Source organism: Squalius cephalus (genome assembly GCF_949319135.1).
Source record: "Squalius cephalus genome assembly, chromosome: 6".
Classification (NCBI taxonomy): Eukaryota; Metazoa; Chordata; class Actinopteri; order Cypriniformes; family Leuciscidae; genus Squalius; species Squalius cephalus.
Genome location: NC_137127.1, coordinates 11,361,287 through 11,381,579, shown reverse-complemented (window position 1 = coordinate 11,381,579; position 20,293 = coordinate 11,361,287). Strand labels below are relative to the sequence as shown.

The following is a 20,293-nucleotide window of genomic DNA, read 5'->3' as shown; positions in this document are numbered from 1 at the left end:
CATAGCATGCATATTTACATGTTACACCGACACTGAGTAAACTCAGCTCTTTTTTCCAATAATAAACACTTGTGCTTGGTTGTTATGGTGACAGTTCTCTTATTGCATCGGTACTGTAGTTAATGCAACAGCTCATATATATAGTATAGATGTTTATGAATAGCATAAACATAGTTGTTTATCACAGTGATTATTACTGTCTGATTCTGTCTGGCCACTGCTTAAGTGTTTTATTTCATCTCTTAATTTCTGGGGAAGTGTTCATTTATTCATAGGCTAAGCAGCTTAAACCTGCAAATAAAGCTTGAACTTCTAGCTCTAACTTGTAGTGTCAATAAGTTCACCTTTTTTCTTGCATGTATTATAGGTTATTGCTCAGCAGTTGATGTTAGTAGTCCCCCCCCCCACCTCCATACAAATTCAATTCCCTCTTGATTATCATATTAAAAGCAACTGATACCTTAAAGGTCAAACTGCTATCACACATGAGTGATGTGATCAGCTCAGTCAGTACCTTAACACGAGTACTGATCCCTGAACATACTTTACAAAGACACAGGCTCCAAAATAGATTTGGTGTTTATAATATCATTTTTCTAATTGTCTGGCTCAGAAAACATGTTTAAAAAAAACACTTCAGCTGATTTGTTAATGAAAAAGCTTAGTTAGTGGAGCTTAGACATAAACAGATAATTATTAGGGCTGGACCCGAATATTCGAATATTCGTTCGGTGGGTTGGTATTCGATTTGAAAATTTGACATTCGAATATTCGGGTTTTTTTGCACACCCGGGATCCCCCGCGAAACGGTTCTCATTCGCGCTTGAATAAGGCCGGCGACACACTGGCTGCTTGGCATGTCCATTTTTATTTCGGCTCTCATGTTAACAGGTTGGAGTTTGCACACTGCCTGCGTGAGACACTCGAGCCACGCGGAAAACGCGTGCATGCTATATAGAACCGATGCCTAAGTGTTCCAGCAACAGGAGTGTTCTCTGGCTAGAGTGCAGAACAGCGGAGTTTGTATGGACCGAAGTGCATGCCTGAGCTTGTGTTTTGGGTTAAGCTGCGTCGCTTTGACATTGTGGAAAATAGAATAATAGAAACAAAATGTATTAGCCTTTTTACCCGTTATTATCAAACTAAATTAATCTTGTTTATAATTTAACTTAATTTCGTTTTTCTTTATTTAAATTTAGTTTTTCTTTATTTAAATTTAGTTTTTCTTTATTTAAATTTCGTTTTTCTTTATTTAAATTTCGTTTTTCTTTATTTAAATCTACCCTTTACTGTGTCAGTAATTTGTTAGTCAGAAAAATATTAGACTACCTTAAAAGTATTGCTTAATTTAACAGACCTGTGTGTGTGTGCATTTTATATCACTAGTGCAGTGTCCGTTCTCGGAGCATAAGCCCTGCCCGCGTGAGGCGCGCTGCTTCCCGCTCGCGCTGTTCTGTAGTTTACTAAAAGTTGATTAATTCTGAATGTGTCGCGTCTCGCGTGTCCATCTATATTGCCCCAAATGCGACACTGCACTCCCTTGTGAAGTCGATTGGATGAACGGTTCTCGAAATAATCAAAATGCAAACGGACATACAGACACATAGAGATTCCTGCCTTTATTAGAGAGAAGAATATGTTCAGCACCCTCTCTCCGAAGCTTCGAATATTCGATGTTCATTACTACCGAAGCTTCGAAGCTCAAAAAATGGTATTCGGACCAGCCCTAATAATTATGTAAGGTTAACTTAAGATTAACTTCTGATTTGAGGATATTTCTTTAAGTTTAATCGTTCTTGATTTTAAAGTAATTTTCAAGGCATGTTTACAAAGTTTTGTCCCAAAGACTGATGTATCTTTAATTGTTTAACAAATTACTGTCTTGCTTTATGTGTGTGTTATCTGCTCTCTGCGAGTCTCACATTTGCCCTGCTGCTGCTGTCTAGCTTGAAATGGAGAAACTGCAGCTGCAGAGCCTGGAGCAGGAACACAGGAAGCTGTCGGCTCAGCTGAAGGATGAGCGAGAGAAAAACAAACACGTGGTGATGTCACTGGTGCATGAATGCAAGCAGCTAGCTGCTCGTGTGGTTGAAGAGAACCAGCGCTTTGAGGAGCTCTCGTCCCGCACTGAGCAGGACAGTCGTTCTGTGGGTAGATTAGAGGAAGAACTGGCGTCTGAGCGACGTCGTAGCCAACAGATGGAAGCAGAGATGGAGAAACAGCTGGCTGAGTTTGACACAGAGCGAGAGCAGCTACGTGCCAGGCTTAGCCGCGAGGAGACGCGGGCTGTGGAGCTGCGGGCTGAAAGCGAAAATCTCCGCCAGCAGGTGGAGCAGCTAAGAACTGAGCGATGCAAAGATGCCCCACCACTGCCTTCTGTCACCCCAGCATCTGCCCCAGTTAAACCCAAGACTATGGCATCCGTGGCTGTGGGCACTGAGGCAACAGTCTACAAGACTGCTTCCTCTCAGACAGATGAAAATGAAGCAGCTAAAAAGGTGCCACTCTCTATCCCAGTCAAGCCTACAAGTTCTACCTATGCTAGCATGAACCTACCTAAGACTTCCAGTGCTGGACGGGGGCTACACCACGGGAGCTCTCAGGCAGAAAATGGAGGAGAGGGCCAAACGCATCCACATGGCTCACATTCACCTGGTGTGTCTGCTACCTTGCCGACTGGGGTCAGTCCCCGCGTCCAGGCGGCCCGATACAAATTCCAACCCTCTGCCTCAGAGCAGGACCAAAATGGAACCGCAAACCAGAGCCCTCCTTCCCGCGATCTGTCCCCCACAAATCGAGACAACTTTGCTGCCAAACAGCAGGCTCGCCACACAGTTACACAGGTTCTCTCCCGCTTCACAAGCCCTCCAGCAGGGGGACCCCCTGCAGCCCTTCGGCCTGGTTTGCCACACTCCACATCTGAGGGAGGACCCTTCACAGGGCGTTTAGGCCACCCCCAGATAGGCCTTAAATCACCAACTGTGGCCCGCATCGACAGGGGTAACCCACCCCCCATCCCACCAAAAAAACCAGGACTGTCCCAGACACCATCCCCTCCACACCCACCAATCAAAATAGTAGGTGAAGCCAGCAGGTCCCCAGGAACAGGACTGGGGGTGGGCCTTGCCAAATCAACTGCCACCCCTCAGCTTCCTCCAAAGCCCTCCCTAGATTTGGGCGGTACAGTCCCAGCCTTGACTGCGTCACAGGTGGGTGCTTCCTGTACTGGCTGGCCGTGGGGGCAGCAGCCGACAGCAGCATGTGTGGAGTGTCCCCCTGTCACCACCTCCTCCACAGCTACCATTGTCATTAGTCCCTCCATAAACCCATCTAGTCTTCCGTCCCATAGCCCCCAGCACCCGGGCAGCACCCTGGCAGCAGCATCAGGTAAAAGGGTGCTCTGTTCTTCACCCTTACTTTCACTGCTTCTCCTTTCTACTCCCCACTTTTTCCATATTTGATATATTACTCAGTAAGTCCTAGCAGAGGAGGACACAGAACCAAGAGAGGAGTATTCATAATCTACTAGGGTTACTTGCCGGTTGAAACACAGTACTTCAACATAACCAAGATAAGAGCATTTTTACGATTCTTGAGGGAACCTATCTATGTCTGGACAGTTTCTTGACCAAAGCACTTATAGATACAAACAGGTCAGGTTGACCCTCTCTTGACGATGCAGGTCTCTAGGGGTCTTTCCTGTAACCCATTCTGAAGCTGATGCCAGAGGCTGCTCTTTCCCCTTTCCTCCCATTGACCTACAGCATGGTTCTGCCTCTCCTGTGTTGCACCACTAACCATTTCCCACAATGTCTTAAACTTACCATTCCACTGTGTCCATGCTGCCATCTGTTTCTTTGTTTGACCTACTGTAAAGTAACTTGTGAATGTGGTGGTGTTCCCTGCATTTGTAAATGTTTCATTCAATGGTTTCATTGACGTTTCTAGACAACTAACCCAATATAATTGTATTTGTCGTGACGTGCACTTAAATATTCATAAATAGGTCTTTATGCATTGATTCTGCACAATAGCAATTACTTTTACATCTGAGATATACCATTGATGTCTTTGTTTGAGAAGTGTAAATTCTTTTCTTAGAGCAGAGGTGTCCAATTAGGCTCCTGTAGTGCCAATGTCATTCAAAGTGTCCTTTCAAACACACCTGTCTGAAAGTTCGTAGTGATCTTTAAGACCTAGCTAATTCAGGTGTTTTTGAATACGGTTGGAGCTAAACTCTGCAGGACAGCAGCCCTCCAAGAGCATGGTTGGACACCCCTGTGCTAAAATGCTACCCTCCTAAAAGACCAGCTTAGATTAGCAGGAATGTCCTTGCTGATCGGGCTGGTTAGTGCTGATTTGGTGTTAGTCTAGCTGGTTGCTGGTCAACCAGTATGGTATATCTTGTAAAGTCTTACTGGTAAAGCTAATTAAGAAGCCTGGTGGAAATACCAGTACAACAACATCCTACACTGGGGACCAACATCAAAGATGCAACATATGCTGGTCTTTTCAGCAGGGTAGTTCCAAAAGATCTTTGACAGAGATGTTAGTTAGGTAGAGTCATGCACTAGTCTGTAAGCCAAATAAATGAGACAGCTCCAATTGCAGTTAGATTTTCCCCTTGGAAGCAGTGTCAGAAGCTTTAGAGTTCTCTCATATTTTTAAATACCACCCTGTCTCTGCAGGCCTCTCCATAGCTCTCTGAGAACACCAAAGAAAGACAATTATAACACCATTGAAGGCAGAGCAAGTATTCCAGCAGAGTCTTTTTTCTTCAATGTCACTAGAGACTAATCCACAGGGTAGCTCTGAAAGATGTCGGTAGCTAGCTGTCATCGCTAAATGCTAAAAATTAGCCATTTTCTCCCTCTTTCTGCAGCCACTCAGCCATGGCAGTTCTCTGAGGCTCCTCTGCTCTCTTTGCCGCCCATTTTAACCCAGAAAAGAGACAATAATCTTACGCTTTCCACTGGACCTTAATGAAACAGCCTATCTCTATCTCTATCTATCTCTCAAAACTCCCTCCACTAACCAAGATAAACATAGAGAATCCCTAGAGACAAAGCTATTTACAAACATGCTTTAGCATTAGCACTCAGATACTAGACTAGTTATATCCACACTGCAAGATGAATTCTGTTTTCACATACAGGTGCCAATTTGCCAGTAGTATTCCTGTGCATTGTGCTCTGTGCTTTCAAATTTCATCTGTTTCTCTGCTGTAGTTTCCATATTTCTAACGTTGTCTAATTGACATGTCTCTCACAATCAGCACCATGTTTAGAATGTTTCAGTTTGTCTGACACAATTTACGATGCGTGAATTTCATTAATGTATCATAAACCGCCTGCTGCCTGATTTGATTTATCCAGTTGAGTTGTCTTTTATTTGATTTTGTTTTTAGCCCGACCTAAAAACAGATGAAATTTACTTTAGCATTTGAAAACTGATCTGATTTGTAGGATATAGTGTGTGGATTGCAGATGCACTCTCTAGAATAATACATTTCCAATGTTGTGCCAAAATGTGTACGTAACATAAACATTTATCCTTTGTTTTATCCAAATTTGGCTTACTTCTAATTTTTAACACACATTTTGTATGTTCATCTTTCTGGAGGGTAATTTGGATACTGCTAGATACTCACTGCGTCAGTCGATCTTCTGGGTAATGTTTTGGTTCAGGGAACACATTTTGACACAACACAAGCACCCTGCCTCACTAGTTACTGCTGTTGCTTGAACCCTCCCAGGCTGGTGTCCCTCCATAGTCCCCTCGCTAACCTGTGGTGACCCCGTCCCCCTGGATGACGGGCAAACCCTTCTCCTCCAAGCTGCTTCCCAGGGAAATGTCACTTTATTGTCTATGCTGCTTAACCAAGATCCACTATTGGATGTTCATCATCGTCAACATGAATTAACCTCTGCCTTGATCTCTGCTGCTCTTAATGGACACACAGGTACGTGCTGGGGAGATTGGCATTTGTATGCATAAAAATGTTTGAATTTTGTTAGCATTGGGCTTTTGTCTAGTGTACATATACACAGTACAAATGTATATGTTAATATGTAAATAATGTGTTTATGTCTCTTCTATAGACTGCTTAAATTTGCTGCTGACTTCAGGGGCATCTGCTGAAGCTGCCAATGAAACAGGATTTACGCCGTTACATGCCTCTGCTGTAAATGGTCACCATGGGTGGGTCCTCTGTTCTCCTTTCCCTTGCTGTTGTGGTGTTTTAACTCTTTAGTGTGTTTTTAAGAACAGTGACACTTTTGCACATTTAATGGCACTGTTATTAAAATCCATATCAGGTGATCTGATCACAAGACAGACTTACAATTTTTGGTTATTTTTGGCGACATGTAACAGGCTTGTTTTAAAACCGTTGCTTTGATGCAGTGAATGATTGACTGGTGAGTAGGTGGTACTGTCACTGTTGTCCAGGATGCATCAAAACGGATTAGCATTTTAAATGAAATGTGATGTGGTCACATGACTACTGCAGCAAGTGGTTTGAGTAATCAACATTTTGGACCCCTTTTGCATGTGTATTAAGCGCTGCCCGATTGTGAACAAATCAACAAAATTGGATGGTAGTGCTGGGTGTAACCAGTGTCTACAGTATCTTGAAAAATTTGTCTCTGATGTGTTTCTCTATGCAATGATACCAATCTCAGCTGCTCTTTCATTGGTAGGTGTGTGAAAGCTCTTGTAAAATGTGGAGCTGATTTGGAGAAGGAGTGTTTGCAGGGAAGGACCCCTCTGTACCTGGCCTGTGAACAGGGACATGTGGAGTGTGTGAAAGTCTTGTTAGATGCAGGAGCAGACCGTTCACATGTCACGACTGTGAGTTTTCAGTTCCGCACTGACACCAGTGTCTCACAAATGTCAATTACATTCTGAGTTCCTAAACACGTTAGGAAATACTGGCCCTCTGTTCATCTCCATGGTTACCTTAACAGTTGAGCGTGGGTATTTTGCGGTCTATGTGTTTTTCAGAATGTAATTACAGTCCCTATTTTAGAAACACTTAATTATGCCCTGGATGGTTTCTCAGTTTGCTCTTATTTACTGGGCTGAAAAATCCCCAAAATATCCTGGGAAATTCTTTAGGTCTAAATTAAGGTTGTTTTCTGTTTTTATATTTTATATTAAAAATTTGTATTTTTTTTAGATCTGTTTTGTTGTAAGTATGTGTATATCTGTAGATAAGTATGTTTGTGGACTTTCTTTCTCCACACTTTTTTTTTTTTACATCTTTGCACTTGCGCTTAAGTGTTTGTTGTTTTCAGGACAACTGCACAGCTCTGCACGCCGCTGTCAGTTCAGGTCATGTGGGCCCTCTGAAGCTCCTGCTACACCACCCATCACATGAACCAGACCTGGGTCTCCCTGCATCTCCTTCAGACTCCAATCAGGAGCTCCAACACCCTGGCATAACCAAGACCAGTCACATCCTCAACCACAGTAACCAGGATGGCTGGACTGCTGCCCATATTGCTGCATCCAGGGGCTACAAGGTGACATGTTTGAGTTTGATGCCAAGTACACTGTTTTACATCAGAAAAGAATAGTTAGAAGTGGCTGATAACACATGCTTACATGTTTCCTGCTTTACAGAAATGCCTGGAAGTTTTGTGTAACCACAGTCAACAGGACATGGAGAAGAGGGACAAATGCAATCGCACTATACATGATGTTGCCACAGATGACTGCAAAGATCTACTAGAGAACCTGGGTGAGTATAATTTAAGCGATAGAGCTTTGTACAAATGTGATAGTTTGGCAGGTTAGGCCACTATGTGATAGTTGGCTTAAGTGACCACAGCCTTAACCCTTAACATTTGCTTTCTGCCCTGCTTTAGACTTGTACACAGTGGTTGTACAGGTGCTCATGTGCTCACTGGAGCGCCTTTGCCCTGTGGATCTACTGGAGGATGGATGCACTGTTGGCAAAGTTACAATTCGCTGCAATACCAGCTGGGAAGAGTTAACAGGAAGCTTGAGTGACCTGCTGACCAATCACCTCCAGCTAATTTGTGGGAGGTGGGAACTGCAGGAAGTTCTGGATAGAGCAGACACTTTGGGCCTCTCTACTAACAGCATGGCCTCAGTGATTATAGGTAATCACATATACATCTTACAGTATAACTAGCAACTTGCTGAGAAATTTAGATTAATTTGTGTCCATTTAACTTGATTATCTTTATAACAAGGGTGCCCAATCCTGTTCCTGGAGATCTGCCTACTTGAAGAGTTCAGATCCAACTCTGTTCTAACACGCCTGTCTGTAATTATCAAGTTTTTCTGAAGATCTTAATTAGCTGGTTAATTAGCACTTGTGTTTGATCAGGGTCGTAGTTGGAACTTGGCAGGAAGGTAGATCTCCAGGAACAGGATTGGGCACCCCTGCTCTACAACATGAGCAACATACAACATAGCCAGCTGTTAGTGAGGCCAGCAGGGGGCGCTCACCCTGTGGTCTGTGTGGGTCGTAACGCCCCAGTATGTATATATATATATATATATATATATATATATATATATATATATATATATATATATATATATATATATATATATATATATATATATATATATAATACTGTGTCTAGACTGAAAATGTTATTTCTATTATTTTATTTCCTTTTTTTTTTTATTTGTTTTTGCTTTATGGTAAATTGCAAAATTTTGGTAAAAAAAAAAAAAAAAAATCTCTTTGTTTTGATTTTGATGTGAAATATGACCTGAACATTTCTTGGTGATATTCACCCCTCGTATTTGTTTTTATTTTTAATTTGATGTGAAATATGACCTACATTTTTTTTGGGTGAAAATCACCCCTTCGCTGACATGTTTGAATGCACAGTGCAGAAGCAGCCATGATCGTTTCACGATTGCTTTGAAATGCAACCTGTAGCGTAGAGAGACGTTTGCGATGGCTATTCTCGGATGACCCCAGCCTTATGAACAGCTGCTGCGCTTCCTGAATTGCCCTTGGTTACTGTTCAAGTTTTAATTTCCCCACCTCAGCGATTTTAAACTCTTGTTGTCATAGAAGCAAGAAAAAAGAGACGGCCAAAGTGCCCAATATGTGTTAATATATCTGCCACTAGTATGATCTGTGATATAAAACTTCTGAATATAGAACTTAATACCACACACACATCCACACAAATGTGCTATTATTTACTTGTGTAGGCTCTTTAGTAGTTATTTTGACACCAGCTCTAGTGAGCATGAATTTAATGTGACTCTTGTCTTGGGTGTTGTCCAACACCACACTGGGCCAAGTAGGGAAGGACGTGGGACAGGGGTCTAACTCCGCTTGGCTCGACCCGGGGGTTGTCATGCAGGGCTGCTGAAAATAAACTAGCCTTCTCCAAGTTCTCACCTATCTCTTTCACACCCCTATGGCCTTCTCCCTGTCTCTATTGCACTCTTTCTCTCACCACTTCTTTTTTTTTGTTTACACTCAACTCCACCCTTAAGACAAGATGTTTCCAAACACCAAGAGCAGATGTCAAAATGAAGCGATTTGGCCTACAGAGAGCAACTTGATGACTCTCTCTACTATTCCAGACAGAAAACATGAGGAGACTGACAGACAGGAAAGAGAGAAGAGGATAAAAGCTCATTTATCATGGCTCAAAACAGCAGATGAAAACTGCTCCCATGTCCGTAAAGATTACACATGCGTGTCTTTCACCATAAGCGGACACATACATCTAGCAAATCTATCCCTCTTTCCTAAATGATTTTCCTTGTTCAGGTGATGCTGTCTGGCTGCCAGGACAGGAACTGGCCCAGTCTCCTTGGGACCTCATTCGGAAACGCCTGAGTCAACGTATTACCATACATCTTAAAGGTGAGCTTTGCAGTCGTTTCATTTAGTCTCTTTTAAACTAAGGCCTATTTCACACCTCATACATAAGCAGTCCATATTAATTTTGTCACCCATAATAAAGACTCCTAAAAACGTATTACGGTTTTCACAGAAACAAAAGTATTGTTCATAGTTATTTGTATATGTTCATGGTTCATATGTATGCAGTGACTGAACCTCATTGTGAAGTGTTGCTAGCCTGGAAATCCAGACCTAAATCTGAAAGATTAATGGTCTGGCATCGACTAATGAAAATCGGCCAGCTCGAGGGGCGGCACCAAGCATGCATTTGAAAATCTCACTGTACTTGATTGGATAACACTACGACCAATCACAACAAGCCCCATACGCTTAGCTACCAGCGGAGCTAACTCGTAGATTAGACTCTTGCCGTATCCGGTCGGCAAAACAGCAAAAACGCCCTTCTTACAAAGGAACGATTCGAGCGCCGTCTTCTGTTCCTCTTTTAGATAAAAATCCAAGTCTAACTCGTTCATAGCGGCCAAAGCCGTTTCAAACAACTGGTGTTCATCCATAGCCATCTTGCAATGTTTACTAGTGACTTCAACGTCACAGCGCTGTGGTCATCTGTTTAGCTCGCCTCTGGCCCGCCTATATCAGATAACCCGATGTGATTGGTGCAGCTCAGATACAAGGGCATATTTAAAGAGCATCATTCCTCGAGGCCAGAGTAAACTCGCTGAGCAAATTCAGCTTGTGTTCTCGCGAGAACTCTGGATTTCCAGGGTTAAGTGTTGCCACATTTTGTAAAATGATCAAATTGTATATAAGAGATTCTCTTGGTAAAGCAGAAAGTTAAGGTGATGATACACAGTGCAACTTTTTGAGCATTGTTGCTGGGCAATGTTGCCGTCAACGGGCAACCAGATGAGACACAGGGCCCACGATCGATCTAAATTATCCGGATAGAAATTTATTGCCCATTTTCAATGGGAAAGTGCCCAAGCAACAATCGCTCTGCAAGATTGCCCAGCAACATTGCTCAAAAAGTTGCCCTGTGTATCATCACCTTTACACTATGCCTATGATAGAAAGAACCAGCAGATCTCTTGTGTTTCCACACTTAAATGAATAGCCATGCTGTGCTCCCTGTCATCACATGACCATGATTTTTAGCTGGGCTCCAGAATATTCCATCTCATGCAACAGCACGTCAAAACAACTGCATGAAGTCCTCGCTCAAATCAATTTCACACAGATCTCCTGGTCTCCCATGTCCTCTGTGTGTTGTGGTCTTTGATATACTGTGTAGGTTTGATTTATGTCTAATGGCTGCTATAATTTTGCTTTCTGTCAGGCCTGTCAGAGTGCACTCTGGATGAGATGACGTACGACTCCCTGATCCCTCTACAGCTGCTGCAGAACTATGTCCGCCTGGTACGCTGACTCACTCTTCACGTCAAAGAGAGTTTTTTAGCATGTCTGAGTTACGCTGGATGATCTTTAAAGTTTGGATTAAGAGTGCTGAGAGGGAACAAAGCTCTTATAATACCTTGGGACCAAAACAAAATGCTTTGAGCCTCCACCACCAGTTCGGCACCTTGGGGCAACAGATGCTATTTGTGTTTTAAACTGATGTAATAGAAGATGCATGCAGATACAGTGCAACAAGCAGTAACTTAAGACAACAAAACACCCTCAAAGACACACTTGAGTAATCAAGCCTGCATAAAGGCATGCATAAATAAAATATTTGGCATGGATGATAAAATGAACGTGGTCTAGATGAATAATACATGTGGAATTGTTCATGATATTTACCAGTGTTGATAAACTCAGTTGTGTTTTTGTTTGTGGTCAGGTGGAACAGTATCATAATGTCATCTTCCATGGGCTGGAGGGCAGCTTTCAGGAGTATATCGCCAACCAGATCTCTCACTATATCAAGGTAATTATTATCAGTTGTCTTAAATATTCATATTTTACATTTCATCCAAAGGGTTTAAAAATGAATAAGTAAATGCATTTTGTTAATTTAAATGTTTTTGAACATTAAGCACTGATTATATGAGGGCTAAATCCTATAAGGATATACATAAAAAGTGGTAAATTCATGAAAATGAATGATAAATTCATGAAATGTATTCAAAAACATGCACCACATTAAATTCATAAAAAGTGAATGTAAAGCCATTTATAATAGAACTTTCTATTCATCAAATAATTCTCAAAAAAATGATCATGGTTTCCACAAAAATATGAAGCTGCATAAATGTTTTTAACATTGATGATAATAAGATATGTTTCTTGAGCAGCAAATCAGCACATTAGAATGATTTCTGAAGGATCATGTGACACTGAAGACTGGAGTAATGATGCTGAAAATTCAGCTTTGCCATTACAGGAATAAATTACATTTTAAAATGTTAAAATATAAAATATATGGGCCAGAAGGTGTATTAATAAAGTAAATAGGGTCCATTTTGATTTCATGTTGACTTAAGAGTTTCACAAATTAACAAACATTAAGTAAAAGTTAAACATGAGCTTAATCTCTGAATCTCAGTATGTCTCATGTGATGTGAACATCCATCTGTACCAGTCATGTTGTTTATGATGCACCTGTTGTGTGTGTTTGCAGCACAGACAGGAGGCCCAGGGGATTGGCTGTGATGTCATCAGGGTGGAGATAGATGAGAGTCTATCAAAAGAGCACCTGCTGGAGATCTTCATCAACTGTGGTAAGAGCAGCGCTGTGTCGAGGAGTCACATATCTCAAGTGATGATGTAGGCAAAGGAGCAGAGGAAGAAAAAATCAGACCCTAGAAACAAGATCAAATCTTGAATTTCCTGTGTAATCTGAAATACTCAGAAATAACTGATGATTTTGGCCTGTACCTTGTAAAAAAAAAAAAAAAAAAAAAAAATTGTACAACATAAATCTAGGTTACAGTGAGGCACTTGCAGTGGAAGTGAATGTGGTACATGTGTTAAAATATGTTAAAATCCTTAGTTTCAATGGTATAGCCTCAAAGTGTGAACAAAATGTCTGTTAGCATGGTTGTGAAAAATCACTCACTAACCTTTACTGTGTAAAGTTATATGAAATTTTATATTTATTGCCATGGCTGTAAAACAACCAACTTTACAGCTAAAAAAATAATTACTTTTAACATAAGAATTGTTACTGCTATTTTGAAATTATGAGCTTCAAATTTCTGCTATTAAATCCTCCAAAAATGGGACCCATTCACTTACATTTTAAGTACTTCACCATAACCTTGATTTTTGCACAGTATTTGTTGTGGTAATCTGCATTATACTACAAAATATGTTGTTTGAGGAGTTTAACTTCTATTGAACCTGTAATATTCCTTAAATAATTGCATCTTTGAATGAATATAGTGGTATGTCTGGTATCGATCGAGTTGTGTTGTGTATCAGGGTTCCTGGTGTCTTTGCATGAAGGCAGCGCTGGGCGTTGTGTTGTGGCGGTTCTCGAGGGTCTGGAGAGAGCCCACTCTCTCAGCCACATCCTGGGAGACCTGTGCGAAGCACTAGAGAACCGAGGATCTGTCTATTCCCTCTCCCTTAATCATGGTGAGATACATTCATACATATGTTGCAGAGCAGGAACAATGTACCTGAAATAGCGTTCCGGTTCAACTCTTTTCTCCTCGTGTTGATGGGCAGGTCACAATGGGCTCTACTATTTCCGTGAAGGGAGTTTTTTGATTGGCACCCTGGCTAAGCCTCGCCTGCAGGGTGCTGAGCTACGATTACAGCAGCACTTCCGCTGGGTTCAGCTGCGCTGGGACACAGAGCCCCTCAATGGCATGCTGGGACGTCATCTCCGCAGAAAACTCCTCCACAAGGTCAGCCCTGCTTCATTATCTAATGAGCTGGAGGGAAGACCTCCAAAATAGCAATTCAGCTCTAAATTTAGTCAAGATCGTTTAGTACAGTGGTTCTCAACTGGCTTTGGCATGGGACTCACAGTTCCCCATGGTCATGACGCTAGGCAAACTAAGCTAAATTATTTCTCAAAAATGGTTGACATACAGCAAGTACCATCCCTCTTTAAAGCTATTAAATAGCAGCCCCAAACTAGTATATAGTTAGTAAGTTGGTATGAGACACTACAGTCATTTAAAATATAGAAAATAATAAAATAAGTGAAAATAAATAGTTTTAAAATAAATAATAGTTTCCATGATAAATACACAATACTTACCTGAACTATTAATAAAGCATAAGGGCTTTGCCTGCCTGCATACCTGCATGCAAATTCTTCCCAGTTAACACACGACATACCAGTTACATAATTTATTTGTACGTTTTAGTAGACTCACTAAACGTACCTACGACGTTGCATGCTGGTGATTTAATTTGCTCTATATATATATTGTGAAGTGATATATAGCACAAACTGAATAGATACTGAATCACAACGTGTGATTTTCAGGCACTCTTTTTTTTTTTTTTTTTTTTTTTTTTAACTGTGTCTGACAGAAGTGTCGTCAGCCTTCACGCACATCTTTCAAAATAAAAGTCTTGCATCAGAAAAACATTTACAATAAAAAAAAATGTAACTTAGATTTTCTATGTTTCTGCAGACTCAGGGCCAGTGCTGGACATCTGATGATCCCGTACACAAAGCTCTTTCTTGGGTGTGCTCAGTGTGGCACCAGCTCAACGCCTGTCTGTCACGTCTGGGGACATCAGAGGCCTTGTTGGGACCCTACATCTTCCTCTCCTGCCCTGTGAATCCAGAACAGACCCAGGCCATTCCAAAGTATGTCAATCTAGTGTTGTCACAATACTGGAATTAATATTAATATATATAATAATAATATTTCTAAGACAATTGTACTACAGCTGCCCTGTAAAATAAAAAAAATATTATTTCAAAACAAGTAAATAAAGCACAGTTGGTTGGTACCATGTATCGATACTTCAGAAAATTTAAATTTCAATATTCCAAAAAAAATTCACAACACTGTAATTTGAAATTAAACAAACATTTTTTTAATTTTTAGTATTTCCTATGACAGGCAGTGTTTTCATGTTAAAATTGGTCCATGTGTCTTTGTGTTTAGGTGGTTAGTGAGGCTTTGGAATGCAGTGATTGTTCCACGGGTCGAGGACGCTGTTATATCTAGAGTAACAGCCAAGCGATCTCCCGCCCAACGACGGTCTCCCAACAACAAAGGTCTGAGCCCAGGTCAGAGAGCGGTTGTCAAAGCAGCTCTCAATATCCTTCTGAATAAGGCTGTGCTGCAAGGCTGCCCACTGCCCAGACCAGGTACAGCACCAGTGTTGGGGAACAGACTCAACTAAAACATGCGACAAATGTAACTACATTTATCAGAGTAGCTTGACAGTAGCTCAGTTGATTTTACAATAATGCAGCTATTTCAGTACTGAGATACTTTCCCCAGCCACATTCAAAGTAGTCACAGTCTCAGACGTCACTCCCACAGACGGCGGATGCATATGGCACACAAAATTTTAGAAGTTTAGAAGTCATCATTTGATTGGTTGAATTCTACAGGATTTCCAGAAAACGTCTGTGACGCATTTTTTTACGGTCCGCCTGGAAACAAAGCTGTCGTGCTTTGAAACCCCCTCATTGAACAAGAAAGCTGTTGTGTTTATATCTGTGACAATGAGCACTTATCAGGATCAACTAAACACTGGATTTTCAAAAGTATGTGAAGTTCACAGCATAGACTCTTTAAAATCCGTCTAAGAGTTTTGCACGCCATTCTGTTACCGTAGGGACATCATCGACGTAACATTTTCATGCCCCCAAACATGAAGCTGAACAAAACAAACTGTGATTGGTTGCTTTACATGTAGCTGCTATGGAGTCCAGACCTTCTGCCGTCAATCTGAAGAGCCCGAGAGCCTCTCTTCTGTTATATGACACTTGAAACGAATGCTTATACAATGTTCAGGATAATGCCGAAAGAGCCATTCTGTACTGTAATGTCAATGTGTCATGCAAAGAAAAGGGATTCATTCAAGCTATAGTCTCACATAGCCAGATCTATATAGTCTATAGTCTCAAATATACTTTATAATCAAACTATCATAACTGTGTAATTTTAATTACCTCATCTGTTGACATGATGCCAGTGAATTGCAGAGCTGGGCAAACATATCCATATCGCTATGATCATATGCTTTCTTAACTGCTGTTTTCTCACCGCTGTCATTTTAGATGTTTATTTTGTTACTGAGAGGAAAGCGGCCAGCACATATTTAAATATTCATCTAAATGTCGCTCTCAGCAGCGTGGACGACTTCGGGATGTTTGTTAACAGTATATCTCTCTATTTCCAACTACTTTTTACTATATGTGAGGAATAAAAAAAGAACTTCGCCGAGTATATTGGCCTGTTAAAGTTGCTGCCTCCAATTCACTTAATGGCCACCGGTGTCGCTAACAACAAGGGTTTTTGAATTCTACAAATAGCCCCTTTAAATCTTTCAGTGCAGTAGTTATTGGTGCTCACGTAAAACATATTTTACTCTTTTTCTGTTTGTGTGGTTAGAGATTGACAGGCTTTTACCAGAGTTCCAGGGAGGATGTTTCCCTCTTTCCACCATTGGCTCCGCCTACAGGAAAGGGGGCCGAAAAGGACGCGATAATGGCGCTTGGAGACGAGCCAACACCAGTCCGCGGAAGAAAGGAAGCCCCGCCTCTGGGAGGAACTCTAGCTGTAGAGAAGGTGAGGTGTAACCAATGGCTTTGATTTTGCAGTAAATGCACCTCAGCTACAGAAGCTTTTTACTTTTTGTTTCCAAAAAATTGTCTAAATAATCCTTATTCTTTTATTCTTGTAATGTAGGATCTCTGGCCAATTCAAGCACTCACCCACTGACAAATGTCAATCATGCAAGGTTGGTTTCCTATGTGTGTGCATGTGTTTGTGCTACCAGCAGATGGCAGTGTTACTCAATGATTCTGTGTGGATGTTCCTGCAGACTCAGTGATGGAGTTGCTGTGGGTCTTTCTCTCTACTCTGATGATGAGACGGATCTCATCAGAGAACTCCAGACCATGTGCTCTAGCAAATCTGAGCCAGACATAAGCAAGGTAATAGACATATATGCACTGTTCAAAAGTTTGGGCTATGTATGTTTTTTAACATTTAAAAAAAAAAGATGATGTTATTTTTGTTCACCAATGCAGAATTGATTTGACCAATTGTAAATCTATTATTCCTGTGATGGGAAAGTTACATTTTCAGCATCATTACTCCAGTCTTCAGTCTCACATGATCCTTCAGAAATCATTCTAATATGCTGATTTGGTGCATAAGAAACATTTCTTATCATTTTTGAAAACAGTTGTGCAGCTTAATATTTTTGTGGAAACTGATCAACTTTTTTCAGGATTCTTCGATGAATAGAAAGTAAAAAAAAAAAAAAACTTACTTGCATTAATAATAGTACATGAAAATAATCCATTTGATAATAAAGTGAGGGAAGAAAAACTGACTTGCATTAATGGGATTGTTCACCCAAAAATGAAAATTTACATTTACTCACCTTTTATGTTGTTCCAAACCTGTATGAGTTTCTTTCTTCTGTTGAACACAAAAGAAGGTATTTTGAAGAATGTTGGTAACCAGACAGTTGATAGCACCCATTGACTTACTGTATTTTTTTCCTACTATGGAAGTCAATTTTGCACGTACAAGCAATTTAATTTTAATTTTACATGCACATTACAAAGCAGTGGTTTAATCTTCTAGTCTAAGTTTTAGTCTGTTTACTACAAAAAACTCAGCTTGTGTTTCTCTCAGACACTTTCTGTTCAAGCTACAACAGTCTGGCACAGTAAAGCACATGGCCTTGCAGTTTCTAGGAATTGACGAGCTGTTTTCATTTCCTCTTTTACCTGGTACAGATTGCTCTCTTTAAAGAGGACTTCATCATGCTTCCAGACTCGAGTCCGCCCACTCCTCAGATGAGTGATGGTGAGGTCACGCAGCCCCAAACACTCCCTGTTACAACAGAGAGTGCCGTGGATATGACCTATCCTCCACCACAGAAGGCAAGCCTTTGATAAAACACCATGGCTCTGTTCCAAAGCCTACTGAGACACCTACAGGTAGCGTTCTTCCAAGGCATTGTCCTAACTGTCACGGAACCTTATAAATGACCAGTTTGGACACTCTACATCAGGGTTCCTCAAACTCGGTCCTGGAGGGCCGCTGTCCTGCAGAGTTTAGCTCCAACCCTGATCAAACACACCTGAGGAAGCTAATCAATGTCTTCAGGATCGCTAGAAACTCACAGCTAGGTGTGTTTGATCAGGGTTGGAGCTAAACTGTGCAGGACAGTGGCCCTCCAGGACAGAGTTTGAGGAACCCTGCTCTACATAGTGCACAGATAAGGACATTTCACACCGCGCTTATTTTAAACCCCGCTTTTAACTCCGGGTAAAGGAACGTTTCACGTTTTTTAGAAGTATTTTAACTTGAGCACCGTGATTTTAGAAAGCTGTGTCATGTGTTCTGTATTTATCTGTTGCTTTTAATTGGGTTAAGTTAGGCTATTCGCAGGGCTTCAGGGGATTTTAGTTTTTTCACCCTCATTTAAGCTGTTAAGTGCAGTCTTTTACCTTTTTCTTTTTGTCCGAGTTTCAACTACTTTTAATATTGTGATTCACCTCATAGTAGTTTGGTTTGGTTTATGGCCTCTAACTCTTTAAAGGGGTAGTTCACCCAAAAATGAATATTTTGTCATCATTTACTCACCCTCATGTCGTTCCAAACCCGTGGAACGGGTTTTATTCATTATTTTTGTTGTTCTTTAAAAAAAAAATATGATAGGTTTCTGTCCCTCCATTGACAGCTACGCAACTACCACTTTGATGCTTCAAAAAGATTGTAAAACTAATCCTTATGAATGGAGCGGTTAAGTACAAATTTTCTGAAAAGACTCGATCGCTTTATATGATGAACAGATTGAATTTAGGCTTTTATTCACATATAAACATGGATCAAACAGAAGCGCAACCGTACTGACGCGCGAGAACAAACCTCATTGGTTCTTGCGGAAGCTCAAATGTGCTGCGTAACACGAGAATGAACCGGTTAACACCTCATTTGCCATCTTGGATTTGCCTTAAAATGTTACCTCTGTAGGTCGCTTGCTAGTTTTTGGAACAAAGCACATTCGAAGTACATTCTTTCTTTTATTTTTGTTCAAATATGTTGTTTTCTTGTAATATATGTATTTCTTTGTCCCTGAAAAGACTGACGGTGGTCACGCTTCTCCTCGGCGAGTGACGAGGCCCAGGTCGCATCTGCCCGTTCCCAGCAGCAGAGGAGCTCAGCAGGTGAACACCACCAGCAGCAGCAACAGCATCAGCAATCCTAGCAGAGCTTCCACGAGCAGCAGAGCAAGGCAGATCCTGCCCCACAACAACACAAACAACTTCTCACAAGGCCACATCTGGTTCCTGGACCCCAACTGTAATGAAAACTACAGTAACCATGGATAGACACCTCCCACTGCCCTCCCTTTGCCCTCATTCTGTTATTGCCCTCTATTTTGTGAAGTTAGGTTACTGGCAGCATTTAAGTATTTGTACATGTTGTCCATACTTGTTACAATATATTACATTGTGTACTTTTGGGACCATAGTTTTAATATATTCAATTAAGTAAAGAACTTTGAGGAAAAAAAGAAAGATAAACTAACAGGAGAAAGACTGCTTGAACACTTTACAATTTGCCTTTTATGTCAAATGTTTTGGATCAAAGTAAGAGCTGGTAGTCTTTTTGCTCTTTAGTATTTTCAATCAATCGTGTTTTATCATTAAATAAGTGAAAGGTGAGTTTTTAAAACTGTCGAAATCAGGGTTTTACCAAATATGTGTAAATAATAACTGGGAACTTAAATGTTGTATAGATTAGTATGTGTGTGTGTGTGTGTGTGTGTGCGTGTGAACGCTTGTACATTGGAGGACTTTTGAAGGGAATATGAAAACTGTATATATTGTTTGTAATATTAAATTTTGGTTCATATTTTTTCACTCGTTTCCAAACAAACTGAATGTGGCAATAAGTACCGCCATTGCGAACACGGGATATTTTGTTTTTGTTCTTTAAGCCATAATTAGTATTTTCAATTACTCTCATGCGTGCTCAGTGACTGGCTTGAACTTTGACCCCTCCCCCTTGTGTGAAACCCAACTATGAAATTGGAAGCGGCGCGCATTAACTTTCATTTGTCTTCTGTATTGAACATTTAGGATAAACAAGTATTCTTTTAAAGTCAGTATTGTTCATATGTACAGAAGAGATTATAGTCGACCTCTGATGTTTAACTGTATTATAGTTGTCGGATGAGGTTCAGAGAAATTGTCCTGTTTCCTCAAAGCACAACAATTAAAAATGCACTATCCTAGACATCGGC

At 40.9% G+C, this 20,293-nt stretch overlaps 1 protein-coding gene across 1 annotated transcript in view; it reads left to right on the top strand.

Annotated features, from left to right (window-relative positions):
• cttnbp2 (cortactin binding protein 2) overlaps positions 1–20,286 on the top strand; it is a 46,365-nt gene extending 26,079 nt beyond the window's left edge. The window contains exons 4-23 of the mRNA XM_079873758.1: positions 1,947–3,387; positions 5,756–5,962; positions 6,102–6,201; positions 6,702–6,852; positions 7,299–7,526; positions 7,627–7,744; positions 7,872–8,129; positions 9,779–9,874; positions 11,211–11,290; positions 11,715–11,801; positions 12,495–12,594; positions 13,298–13,453; positions 13,547–13,728; positions 14,470–14,648; positions 14,953–15,158; positions 16,414–16,590; positions 16,711–16,762; positions 16,847–16,958; positions 17,775–17,921; positions 19,128–20,286. Coding sequence (XP_079729884.1) covers positions 1,947–3,387; positions 5,756–5,962; positions 6,102–6,201; positions 6,702–6,852; positions 7,299–7,526; positions 7,627–7,744; positions 7,872–8,129; positions 9,779–9,874; positions 11,211–11,290; positions 11,715–11,801; positions 12,495–12,594; positions 13,298–13,453; positions 13,547–13,728; positions 14,470–14,648; positions 14,953–15,158; positions 16,414–16,590; positions 16,711–16,762; positions 16,847–16,958; positions 17,775–17,921; positions 19,128–19,376 — 4,326 coding nt within the window. The 3' untranslated portion in view covers positions 19,377–20,286. The remainder of the gene's footprint in view (positions 1–1,946; positions 3,388–5,755; positions 5,963–6,101; positions 6,202–6,701; positions 6,853–7,298; positions 7,527–7,626; positions 7,745–7,871; positions 8,130–9,778; positions 9,875–11,210; positions 11,291–11,714; positions 11,802–12,494; positions 12,595–13,297; positions 13,454–13,546; positions 13,729–14,469; positions 14,649–14,952; positions 15,159–16,413; positions 16,591–16,710; positions 16,763–16,846; positions 16,959–17,774; positions 17,922–19,127) is intronic.
• Positions 20,287–20,293: the final 7 nt, after the last annotated feature.